The sequence below is a fragment of the Castor canadensis genome, chromosome 19, assembly GCF_047511655.1.
Source record: "Castor canadensis chromosome 19, mCasCan1.hap1v2, whole genome shotgun sequence".
Taxonomy (NCBI): Eukaryota; Metazoa; Chordata; class Mammalia; order Rodentia; family Castoridae; genus Castor; species Castor canadensis.
The window spans coordinates 3,231,595-3,245,147 of record NC_133404.1 but is presented as its reverse complement, the minus strand read 5'-3'; the positions used below and the strand labels follow the sequence as shown (position 1 = coordinate 3,245,147).

The 13,553-nt window shown below is 34.5% G+C and overlaps 1 protein-coding gene across 11 annotated transcripts in view; it reads left to right on the top strand.

Moving 5' to 3' along the window:
- The window catches only part of Myo9a (myosin IXA), a 242,541-nt gene that overhangs the window by 46,207 nt on the left and 182,781 nt on the right, over positions 1-13,553 (top strand). For all 11 annotated transcript variants that reach the window (XM_074061667.1, XM_074061666.1, XM_020181924.2 and 8 more), the window contains exons 3-5: positions 4,552-4,646; positions 9,716-9,778; positions 12,109-12,208. In XM_074061667.1, coding sequence (XP_073917768.1) covers positions 4,552-4,646; positions 9,716-9,778; positions 12,109-12,208 — 258 coding nt within the window. The remainder of the gene's footprint in view (positions 1-4,551; positions 4,647-9,715; positions 9,779-12,108; positions 12,209-13,553) is intronic.

Below are 13,553 nucleotides of genomic sequence, written 5' to 3'. Positions count from 1 at the left end.
GGTCATAGTCTTAAATGTTTCTGCTTAGCTGTACCCTCCCAGCCCACTGATGTATAAGAAACCACTTAGGTGCTTTCTGTCTTTTTAGATTAGTTTGTACTTTTGCAATTTTATGTGAATGAAATCATATATTATGCACCCCTTTGTGTTTGGTTTCTCTCACTTGGTATAATCATTTTAGATGTATCCAGATTGTACATTGTTGCATGTCAGTGAGTTACTCTTTGATTGCTAAGGTTGGTAGTATTGGATTATAGAGCACAGTTTCTTTATCCACTTGTTGACAGGTGTGTGGGTTTGTCTTCAGTTTTGACTGTTATACATACAGCCGTGGACTTATGTTTGTGTGACGCTTTCCATTCTGAGGCATGGGATGACTAAGTTACATGATAGGTACATGTTGAGCTGCAAAAGAAGCTGCCACCCTGTTCAAAAGTGATTGCATAGTCAGTGTTGAACGTTTTATATTTTCAGTTGCAGTGTATGACAGCTCCATTTACTCCATATCCTTAGTACAGTCATTCGTTTTATTTTAGCCTTTCTGTGGGTAGAGGCATCTCATTTGTTGTTTGTCTATATTGACTGATGTTGTCAATTTGCCATCCATACATCATCTTTGGTAAACTGTCCAGATTTATTGCACAACTTTTTATTGGGTTGTTTACTTACTTTTTGTTTGTTTGCTTTTGTTTTGTTTTTGATGGTCTCTTTATGTAGCCAGGCTGACCTTGAACTTGCAATCTTCCTGTGTCAGCCTCCAGAGTGCTGGGATTATTGGCATGCACCACCACCCCCACTGTTTACTTTCCTTTTTATTTTTTTTTCCTTTTCTTTTTTGTGGTGCCCAGGGTCTCCTGCATGCTAATCGTGCATGTGCTCTCCTACTGAGCTACATTCCCAGCCTTTGGGTTGTTTTCTTATTGTTGAGTTTTGATAGGTATGTTTGTTGGCTGCAAGTCCATTGATAAGATGCAAAATACCTGGTATATGTTTTGTATACATTTTCTCTGAGATTTAACCTGTTCTTTACAGTGTCTTTTGAAGAGCAGAATTTTAAATTTTAACATAATTGTTTTTTTCTGTTATGAGTTATGCCTTTAGTGTTCTATTTCAGGAAGCCTTGCCTATCCCATAGTTACAAAGATTTTCTTCTGTTTTTTGTAGTAGTTTCACAATTTTTGGTTTTGCGTTTATGCCTATGATCCACTTCAAGTTCATTTTGTTTGAATATGGTATGAGTTATGGATCCAATGTTTGCCTGTGAATATCTACTTGTTTTAGAGCTTTTTCTTGACAGTCTATTTTTTTCTTCACTTTATTGCCTTTGTGTCTGTCAGAAATCATTTGTGTATATGTGGGTTCATTTTTGGGTCCTCTGTTCTGTCCCATTGTTCTCTATGCTAATACCACACTGTTTTCATTACATAACTTTACAATAATTCTATTTTTGTGTGTGTGTGTGTTACTGGGGTTTGAACTCAGGGCCTTCACCTTGAGCCACTCCACCAGCCCCTTTTGTGATGGGTATTTTTGAGATAGGATCTTGTGAACTATTTGCCTTGGCTGGCTTCCAATAGTGATCCTCCTGATCTCTGCCTCCTGAGTAGCTAGGATTACAGGCTTGAGCCACTGGTGCCTCCTGGCCCTTTTCTTGTTTAAAATGTATAGGTCTTTCACATCTTTGCTAATATTTAATCTTAGTATTTTGGAGGATGGTAATGGCATTTTAAAATTTCAATTGCTCTTATTACTATGTGGATATATAGTTGATACTCAGACATTGATCTTGAACTGTGCAGCCTGTCTACATTCAATATTAGCTTTTTTTATAGGTTAAATTGAATATTAGCTTTTTTGTGGATTAGATTGAATAGAAGCTTTTTTGTAGGTTCACTACAAAAAAGTTTATGATTGTATTTTGTGGCTTTTTTTTTTCTCACTATGTAGTCCAAGCTGGCCTTGAACTTGAGATTCTCCTGCCTCATCTTCTCAAGTGCTGGGATTATATATGTGCCCTCCATGTCTCGCTCTTCTCTGGACATTTTTTTTTTGGGAGGCAATATTTTGAGTTCCTTGCATTTCTATGTTTATCTTATGATTATCTGTGGATTTCTTCAAAGGTAGTTTAGGTTTGATAGAGTGCATATTGAATCTATAGATCTTGACGATATTAAGTCTTCTAGCTCATGAACACAGGATACCTTTTCATTTAGAGCTTTGAAGTTTCCTTCAGCAGTATTTTTTAATATTCAGTGTATACAGTTGTGCCTCTTTTTAAATTCTTACATACTTTAGTCTCTGATGCTACTGCACATGGAATTATTTTACTTCTTGTTTATTGCTAGACAAACATGCAGACAGTGCCCAAAGTGGAAGTGTGAAAAAGATGGTGCTTGCACGATGATAGCTTCCCTACTTTGTGCATAAATTGTACAAGCATCTCTATATTAAAAATCAAGAAAATGATTTTAAATTAGACCAGTGCAAATGAGGCATCTTCAAACCTCCATGATGCTGGTTAGTTGGCTCGATCTCACTTTAACTGTACGGGCTTCTGCAGTGATGTGTGAAACTCTGAACGCATAGTTGTCTTTTTCATGGGGAAATTTATTGAGTTTATTTGCTTTAAGTCTTGTTTTTGTGTATTTCTTAGTATTTCTAGGTACAAGACTTGTGTTACCTGCCAAGTGAAATAATTTTACTTTTTTTTTTTTTTTGGTGGCTCTGGGTTTTGAACTCAGGGCCTTGCACTTGCTAGGCAGGCATTCTTACTGCTTGAGTCACTCTGCCAGCCCTCATCTAAATACCGTTCTTTTTTTTTTTTTTCTTCCAAATTACTTTGACTAGAAAGTCACATAAAATGTTGAATAGATAGGAAGAGAACAGGGCATCTTCTTTCTGATTATAGAGAGAAAACTTCCAGTCTTTCACTATAAGTTTGTTGTTAGCCTGTATTTTTAATATATGTCCTTAAATAGATTGAAGAAATTACCTATCATTCATAGTTTTAAGTATTTTTATCACAGCAGGGTTTTGTTCATGTCAAATGCTTTTCCTGCATCTATTGAGATGATATGCTTTTTTTTTTAATATTTAAAAATTTTTTTCATTCTTTAATTTAGTAATTTGAATCTTTTTTCTGTTTCCTTTCTCCATTCCTCTTTTCTTCCTTTCTCCTCCCCTTTCCTGTTTTTTTTTTTTTTTTAATTACCCTCCCATTTTGGTTTGGTCTGTAAACCTGAAGATTGGCCAATTTTAACAATATTTTCAAAGCACAAATTTTTGCTTTTACTACTTCTATTATTTTTCTATCATCTACTTTATTTTCCCTCTACTATTAGTTATCTTTTCTTACTGTTTCCTTTTTTGGGGGTGGGAAAGTACTGGGATTTGAATTTGGGCTTCATGCTTGCTAAGCAGGTGCTGTACAGCTTGAGCCAGCACTTTTACTCTAGTTATTTTGGAGATAGGGTCTCACTTTTTGCCCAGGCCAGCCTGGGCTGTGATCCTCCTATTTTCCACTTCCCATCATTGCTGGGATGACAGTCGTGTGTCCCACTCCCAACTTTTTTCCATTGAAATGGGGGTCTTCCCAACTTTTTTTCCCAGGATGGCATGTATCTGTAGTTCTTTGGATCTCAGCCTCCCAAGTGGCTAGGATTATAGACGTGAACCACTGGCACCTGGCATACTGTTTGCTTTTTACTTTCCATTTTCTTATGGTAGCTGGTAAGGTTATTGATAGGATCTTTTTTCTTTCTTAGTATAGGCTTCTACAGCTGTAAAGTTACTTCTAAGTACTTCTTTACTTAGTATGATGTGTTTTATTTCAAAACTGTTCTCTAATTTTTCTTTGATTTTCTTTTGACTAATTGTTGATTCTTCTGTTGCTAATCTTTTCACTTGAGCCCCTTTAGTGAGTTTTTGATTTAGTTAATGTACTTTTTAACACGTGGCTTTTTATAGTTTCTCTTCTCTTACTGATGCTCTCCTGTTAAGACATCTTTGAAAATATTCAAAATAGCTAGTATAAAGTCGTTGCTTAGTAAGTCTCTCTGTCAGAGACAATTTCTGCTGTGTTTTTATTTTCCTGTGTCCATTTGTATGTCTTAAGTTTTTGTAGTCAATACTATAACTTTGTTTTAAATCATAAAATACAGTACTTTAATGAAACTATTTCACTTATGCAGTTCTAAAATTTTAATTGTTTCAATACAATTATTTTTCTAGATCCATACTATTTCAGCTTAGCAAATTATTTAGAAAATATAAGTTTAAAATTCATGAAGAAATTTTGTTGAGTCTGGAATTTGAAAGAGAAATCTGAATATTAATGAACATTAGATTTTTAAGGTTAAGCTTTATTTTACTGAATAGTGTAAAGTAAGATCTACTTGGTCATCTTTCAGGTATTAATTGCTTTCTTTTATTTTACCTGAACTATGAATATGACTCTGAACATACCAGTCTAGCATTCTGTGTTTGAGGTTACTTAAGCAGTGTTAACATTTTAAAAACAAAGAAATAAAGAACTAATGTTTATTTTGACAGGCCTTTGGAAATGCAAAGACAGCTCATAATAATAATTCAAGTCGTTTTGGCAAGTTTATTCAAGTCAACTACCAGGAAACAGGCACTGTACTTGGGTAAGTACTGTGACTTGGCAGCTTAGGCTTTGGAACAGAGTTTTATTTTTGTTATTACCCCTTATAAGCCATTAGCTGTGACATTGATATCTGAATTTTTTTCTCTCAATTTTTTTTTGGAGGACTTCAAAGATCAGAAAAGTAATTTAGCACTCATATACCCTTACGTTTATTAGTTAACATCTTGCTCTATTGTCTTTTCTCTATATCATATTAAATATTTGGTTTTCTAAAAAAAGTTGTTTTCAAGGAAGTTGGGTATACAACTTGACTCCCTAATTATTGTATTTCCTAAAACAACCACAGTTTTGTGTATAACCCTAGTACTATTCTTTCTTTATTTTATTATTTATATGTGCATACAAGGCTTGGATCATTTCTCCCCCCTGCCCCCACCCCCTCCCTTACCACCCACTCTGCCCCCTCCTTCTCCCCCCTACCCCCTCAATACCCAGCAGAAACTATTTTTCCCTTATTTCTAATTTTGTTGTAGAGAGAGTATAAGCCATAATAGGAAGGAACAAGGGTTTTTGCTGGTTGAGATAAGGATAGCTATACAGGGAGTTGACTCACATTAATTTCCTGTGCATGTGTGTTACCTTCTAGGTTAATTCTTTTTGATCTCACCTTTTCTCTAGTTCCTGGTCCCCTTTTCCTATTGGCCTCAGTTGCTTTTAAGGTATCTGCTTTAGTTTCTCTGCGTTAAGGGCAACACATGCTAGCTAATTTTTTAGATGTCTTACCTATCCTTACCAACTCCCTTGTGTGCTAAAGCTTTTATCGTGTGCTCAAAGTCCAATCCCATTGTTATGTTTGCCCTTGATCTAATGTCCGCATATGAGGGAGAACATACGATTTTTGGTCTTTTGGGCCAGGCTAACCTCACTCAGAATGATGTTCTCCAATTCCATCCATTTACCAGCGAATGATAACATTTCGTTCTTCTTCATGGCTGCATAAAATTCCATTGTGTATAGATACCACATTTTCTTAATCCATTCGTCAGTGGTGGGGCATCTTGGCTGTTTCCGTAACTTGGCTATTATGAATAGTGCCGCAATAAACATGGGTTTGCAGGTGCCTCTGGAGTAACCTGTGTCACAGTCTTTTGGGTATATCCCCAAGAGTGGTATTGCTAGATCAAATGGTAGATCAAGGTTTAGCTTTTTAAGTAGCCTCCAAATTTTTTTCCAGAGTGGTTGTACTAGTTTACATTCCCACCAGCAGTGTAAAAGGGTCCCCCCCCCCACATCCTCGCCAACACCTGTTGGTGGTGGTGTTACTAATGATGGCTATTCTAACAAGGGTGAGGTGGAATCTTAGTGTGGTTTTAATTTGCATTTCCTTTATTGATAGAGATGGTGAGCATTTTTTCATTTTTTTTTTTGGCCATTTGAATTTCTTCTTTTGAGAAAGTTCTGTTTAGTTCACTTGCCCATTTCTCTATTGGTTCATTAGTTTTAGGAGAATTTAGTTTTTTAAGTTCCCTGTATATTCTGGTTATCAGTCCTTTGTCGGATGCTAGTACTATTCTTATAATCAAGAAATTTAATTTTGTTACAGTAATAATTCTTATTCAGACTATGATTAGAGACTTCTGAATATTCTATAGCTTTAAAAAATTTAACAGATTATTTTTCATAGCAAAAATAAGTGGAAAGTACAGAGAGTTTCCGTATATTGTCCCCTCCACCAAATCTCCCTGTAAACCTCTTGTACTAGTGTGGTCCATTTGTTACAGTTGATGAGCCAGTGTTGATGCATTCTTACTAACTGTGAAATCCGTAATTTGCATTAATGTTCACTCATCCTGTTGTACATTCCCTGCATTTTGACAAATGTGTAGAAGCCACACGATCACCATTATAGCATCATACAGAATAGTTTCACGGTCCTAAAAATCTGCTGTGTGCAGCTTATTCAGCCCTTCCTATCTGTGGGTCCTTGGTAACTAGTAGTCTTTTCACTGCTTTTTTTTCTTTTTCTTTTTCTTTTTTTACCGTTTCTGTAGTTTTGCCTTTTCCAAAATGTTATATAGTTGGAATCATACAGTAGATAATCTTTTCAAATTGAATTCAACCTAACAATATGCATGTAAGTTTCTTCTATGTCTCTCCATGACTTGATTTCATTGGATTAATGTGAAATTACTATTATTTGGAGATAATTGACACTTACGTGAATTTCAGAAGTGTTTAAATTTTTTAAAAATTTCCGGTTGAGTTTAAGTATTTTATTGTTAATTTTTAAAATATAAGTGTAATTTTTCTCTTGCTTTTGTCTTCTAATTGCATATTGTTTGTGTATTTGAAAGCTATTGATTTTTATAATTTTAAGTAGCTAGCTTGCCAGATTATTCTGTTGTATTACTTTTACTAGGTGTATTTTCATACCTAGAGGCTTAGGTATATTATCATACTGAGGATCTTTTTTATTTTTTCTCAGTTCCTTTATTTCTGATTATTTTCTACCTTACCTAATTCACCTCCAATTCTGGGTTTGTTAGCCTTCCATTGCTGTGACAAAATACCTAAGACAAATGATTTAAAGGAGGAAAGATTTTGTTTTGACACACAGCTTCAGAAGTTTCAGTCCATGGTTGCTCAGCTTTGTTGTTTTTGTACTTGTGACAAGGCACAACATCATGGCTGGGAGTGTGTAGTGGAGTAGGAAGCAAAGAAGGGACAGAAAGAAAGAGCCAGTGTCCCCATGTCCCCAGCAAGGGCACATTCCCTATGGCCTAATGTGCTTCCACTAGGTTCTCCCAATAGCACTACAGGCTTGCACCAGGTCTCTAGTACTTTTAAGATCTAAACTATAACAATACCATGATAATACTGTTTCTGCTATTTATGTGAATGTCTTGACCTTTTGTCCACTGAGTAAAATACTGGATTTAGGACATTTTATTATGCTAACTAATTAAGCATAGATTTTAATTGTCTTGAGTGTTTCTGTCAGTAATAAGTATTGAATTTAATCAAAGACCTTTCTCGCATTCAAGGAGATAAATGTATCTTCGTTCTGACATGTACTGGCATTACTGGAAAAGTAATCCTACTTGGTCAGTATAAACACACAGACGTTCACCTACATATAAATTGGTTGTTACACTTGCTAGTTTTTATTATGATTTTTGCATACTTATTAGTGAGATCAATGTATACTTTTCTTTTTTATGCTATTTTAATTATGTTTAAGTCTTACTTTGTACATTTAAATTTAAAAAAATTGTATATACAACTCCCCCCAGGTCTGCACAAAACCTAAACTAAAACCAACAACAACAAAAATGAGAAATAAGTCAGTGACAAGTTTCATATTTCATTTCCTTTCTTGATTGTGAATACTCATCAGTTTGCAAAGCCATAGCTTGTACTTTTCTTCATAAAGTGAGATGCAGTTGAGTTGTCAGGCTGTTCTTTAGTAGTTATGGGAGGGTGATAATAGGTAAAGTTGTAGATACTGCTTTATAACTTACAAAGTACTGATAGGTATTTCCAGTGATTCTTAAGACAGTTTTGTGAATGAGGAGAATTACAGATGTTTATTTTCCCATTTTTGGAAGGAAATTCAAGGTCTCATGTGTGGACTACTTTAAAAGTTTAAATGTTTTCTTACATCATTGATGAACAAATGTCTTCTTGAATATGGCAACAAGTCTATTTTGAATATTTTCAACTCTTTCATTTATTCAGCAAAGATTTGTGGAGTGCATTTTGCGTGTCAGGCACTGTTTTAAATACTGAGATATAAAAAGATGTGGACATGTTCTCTGCCTTTAATGTTTGCATAATCTCTTTGGGAAAAGATATTTATGTAAGATGATACAAAACAAGAGGAGTGCAATGATTAAAGTACATATCTGGAGGCTTTCACAAAAAACAAGATTTCTATGTTGGGTGTTGAAAATTCAGCAAACAGAACCAGGAAATCACATTACCATTTCAGGAATTGACATTACCAAGTGAGTGGAATCATAACTAGAGCTGGTACATTTGAGGAGGAAAGAAAAATTGCTATAGAGCATGGTCATAGTGGTCAGTTGGTGTCAAATTATGAATAAAGCACTAGTGCTTGTAATTACTCTCTTGAGAACATTGCAAAGCAGGTTTTATCAAAAAAGTCAGTTACACAACTAAATAGTACAAGGAACTCCTAGACAGACTCAACAGTGATTACATTTTTACCATATTTGTTTAATTTGTCCCTTCTTTTTCTGTGTTGACTTAAAAAAAAAATCTCAGACATGTCAGTTTACCTCTGTATAACTTCATTGTGGCGGGCAGGTGAATGCAGAGGAATAGTATGACTAGATCTTATTTTGTAGGTTAGTAACTCTTGTACCAGTATAAGTCACGGATTGGAGGAACGTCCACAAAGAAATGTCCACAAAGTAGGTTGGTATAGTTAAAACAGAGAGCCTTTGTAGTTAAGACAGATTTGGGTTCATAGCATAGTTGTGCTGTTTGTTAGTATGTGGTCTTTTAGTATCAGTTTCTACATTTGTGAAATAAGGGCACAATATTTGCTAGGAAAAAGGAGCCTGTATTTGTGTCTGAGGTAGAGTGTGATGGAGAGTAACTGGGAGAAATATAGCTCAAGACTCAAATTTTGACATACTGGGGATTGTGTTAAGTAGTTTGAATCCAATGCCTTAAATTTTTTAAACTTACAGATTATAGAGACTTCCTTTTTTTTGTGAGGCCTTAGCCAATTTCTCCCATTTTGGTAAGGGATATTGAAGATTTAAAGGGTACAATCTGGGTAAAAATAATAAGACACCAGAAATACACTTGATATTTCAGCTCCTCATGATTTTCAGGACTTAAAGTGTATTAAATCTTCTTGAAGTAGTTTGTCTATCTGTCTTATTCTCTAGCCAGGCTGAGGCTCATGACTTTATGAATTTAACATTGATTATACTAAGAGCATCCATAACTCAATTATAATGGTAAATGTACTGAAATGGTCTTGAGAATATTCATTATATTTTTGTACCATCTAAATATGTGTACCTTATATGAAACTTTAATATTTATATCAACCAATTTTGTTTTTTCTTCCAGTGCCTATGTTGAAAAATATCTGCTGGAGAAGTCCAGACTCGTTTATCAAGAGCATAATGAACGGTACAGATTTTTCTTTGTGTAACGAAATCAAGTTAACATTAGTTTTATGCACATTGACTTTTAGGTTCTTTGTATACTACACTCCTTAGTTCACTTAGCGTCATGTATAGCTTCACATATAATTGCTCTTTATTTTGTGGGCAGAGTGCTCCAGAGGTCATTAGGAGATAATTACTGGATATGTAGAACGGCTGCCCTTTCTCAGTTCTAGGCAAACTATCAGAGCAGACAGCCTTGCTCTTTGTGAGCCATCTGCCTTTGAGCCATTCTTCCTTTCTTAATATTCTTTTTCTAATTTGAAAAAGTTTTCAGTAAAGCTCTTAGTATATAATATTTTAGGAATATGGGGCTTTAGAGATAATGTAGGTGATATTCTTCAGATGAAGAAACCAAATGCTGAGAGGTAAATCATGCGTTAATGAGGTACGATAAAGAGCCATAGATTGAAGTTGATGCCTTGGGCATCTTATTTCACTTCTGTTCCTTATGTTGTACTTCCATTTTACAGATAGAAAAGTATTGTAAAGTTGTGTAGAGGACTGAATGAAATAACAAATGATTAGCATGATCTGCATATAATAAAAGTTCAGTAATTAAGGGCTAACGTTATCATAATGAATTACTGGCAATACTAAGATAAGAACTCTGGGTTTTTTGTTAAATTTTCTTGTGGCTCACAAAAGAGGAGACCTGAATTGGAGGTATTTCAAAACAAAGGGAGACAGTTGGAGTATGTTCAGTGGTAGAGCACATGCACAAGGCCTAGGTCCAGTCCCTAGCACTGAGGTGGGGAGAAGTTTGAGGAAGAGAATGGTTTATAAAGACTTCAGGACTTACTAGGTACTGGTGTTAGAAGGTTATTAGTAATTCTTGGTAACATATTTTCATAGTGGTAGTAGTAGAAGCCTGATGTCTAGGGTTTAAGAATGGATGGGGCTAGGTGCCTGTAATCCTAGCTACTTGGGAGGCTGAGGTCATGAAGGTCATGGTTTAAAGCCAGTCTGGGCAAATAGTTGGCAGGACCCTATCTAATAACCAGAACAAAATGGGTTGAAGGTGTGACTCAAGTAGTAAAGCGCCTGCTTTGCAAGTGTGAAGCCCTCAGTTTAAACCCCAGTCTCACTAAAAAGAAAAAAAAGAATGAATGGAGGTACAGACTTAGGGTTTACAAAGAGATTCTCTGCCATCCTAGTGTGTTTGATTTGCAGATCTGTGTACATATATTCCATATTCTTTGTTGCTGATTTGGTTTGCTAATATTTTGTTACGGATTTTTCTGGTTATTCATAAGACACATTGCTCAAGGATTTTCTTATGATATCTTTATCTAGTTTTGGTATCAGAGTAAAACTGTACTGATTCATAGAATGAATTGGAACATTGTTCCCTTCTGTACTTTTTTGGGAAGAGTGTCAAGGACTGTCCTGAACATACATAAGTCATCTTTCCCCAAATCATACAGTAACACAGCTATTCACTTTACATTTATATTGTGTTAGGTATTGTAAGTAACCTAGAGATGATTTAAACTATGTGAGGATGTGCATAGGTCCTATACAAATGCCGTGCCATTTTATAAAAAGCACTTGAGCACTTGCTGGATTTTGGGAAGGGATCCAGGAACCAGTTCTTTACAGATAGCAGGCAGTGACTGTATTGTGTTTTTGTTTTTGTGTATCCTAATATATTTTCTCTGTGATTTCTTTGCTAACTCCTTGGTTATTTATGACTGTGTTGTTGAGCTGCCACCTTTGTGAGTTTTGAAAATTTCTTTTTTTTTTTTTTCCTTTGGTGCTGGGGATTGAACTCAGGGGCTTGCTCATGCTATGCAAGGGCTTTACCACTGAGCTACATCCCCAGCCAGTTTTGGAAATGTCTGCTATTGGTCTTTAATTTTACTGCAAAGTGGTTGGAGTGTTGTGTGATTTCGGTTCCCTTAAATTTATGGAGACTTGTTTTCTAGTCTAATAATGTACAATACGGATGTGAGAAAATGCATGTCCTGTTGTTGAAAGGAGTATTTTGTAGATAACATGTTAGGCCTAGTTAGTAATCACTCCCTGGATTCTTCTAGCTTTTGATGAATTTTCAGAGTTCTGAAAAAAATTAATTCTGACAGATACGCCAGGTTTCTCAGGAACCTCAGAACTTTGTCATTTCACTGCCTTCATTTGTATTCTGTTTTGTAAGAGAATTAAATATTGAATTAATCATATTTGTATTAAAAATGAAGCAAAGCAAATATATTTTCCTAATTAATGTTAACTTTTGTTGCTAAATGATTATCATAAATCATATTCATTATAAAGCTGTACATTTTCCCCTGACAGGAACTATCATGTGTTCTATTATCTCCTGGCGGGAGCAAGTGAAGAAGAAAGGTTAGCATTCCATCTTAAACAGCCAGAGGAATATTACTATCTCAATCAGGTGAGATTCATAAAAAGCATTTTGAAATATGTGGTATAATTAAATTTTAGTTCTTAAAAAAAGCTTTTTTTTTTTTTAAAGTGTTTTCTTTCTGAAACCTGGTAATGGGTATTAACTTGTGTTTTCATACATGCAATCTAAAAATTTATGTGATATAATTTTCAAATTTAAAAATTAGTATCATCTTCATATAAGTGTTAAAATGTTAACAATCTGTGTCCTTTTTGTGTTTTGTGAGATTCTTTAAGAAAATAGTAATAATCTCTTTATTGGTACTTTCTCATCAAAAAAGTGGTGTACTTTTTTCAAAGTGATTTCTCTTTTACATTCCACAGGCTGTTAAATGTTACTGATGATTAATGCTTGTCCTTCAGACCTGATTGGCATGTTTTCTAGTCAGTGCACATATGATATGTCTTTGCATGGTATTATGATACTGACTTAGCCTGTGACTATATGATTTAATGAACAGTCCTCTTAAACATTCAGTATAAAATTCCTCAAAGGTAAACTAATAAGAGAATTTGAATCTTTCTTTAAACCTCAAAATTCACCCTCAATTTTCCATAATAAGAAATTCTCACAACTTTTCATGACATTGAATTCTGTAATTTTATTCCTCATGTTAATAGAAATTCTAAAACTATTGTTAATAGAATTAGTGTTAACAGTAGATTATTTAAATAATAAATTGCTCCCTCCTAGTTTTTGTTTGAGGCAAGATATAATGTCTATTGAAAAAAATTCCTTTGGCAATGAAAAAAATCCTGATGAAGATTTTGTAATTAATTGATACTTTGATGATGTGTCAAAGATTATAGTGTGTATTCAAAGTTATGAAAGTAACACTTTAGACTTTTGCCAGAATGTAAAGTAATGTATGTAACTGATATTTCTTAATTTTGAAATTTCACATTAATGTAAACTACCTTTATATTAATATATCATGAACTTCAAAGTTAAAATATCATCTAATATTATCAGAAATTTTTACTGGACAAAATTAAGTAGATTTAAAAGAAATTCTTAATTCATCTTCTGGGTGATTAAATATTTTCTTTTTAATAAAGTAGAATTTACCCATTAATGAGACGATAATTGTTAAAAGGGAAAATTGAGTGTTACTGTCCCTCTGGATCTTTTTGTAAGCAGTGGCCATGACATATTCTTTTCATAATGTACAGACATAGGATGTGGGAGGGACTCACTGAACAATGGCATGTATGACTTGAGCAGAATAATGTGATCTCCCAGATTGCTCACCTAGTTCTTTCTGTTTTATGCTGCCATGCAAAATAACTTTTCTTTGGATAGCAGCAGTGGTACGCATACTACATCTAAGAGA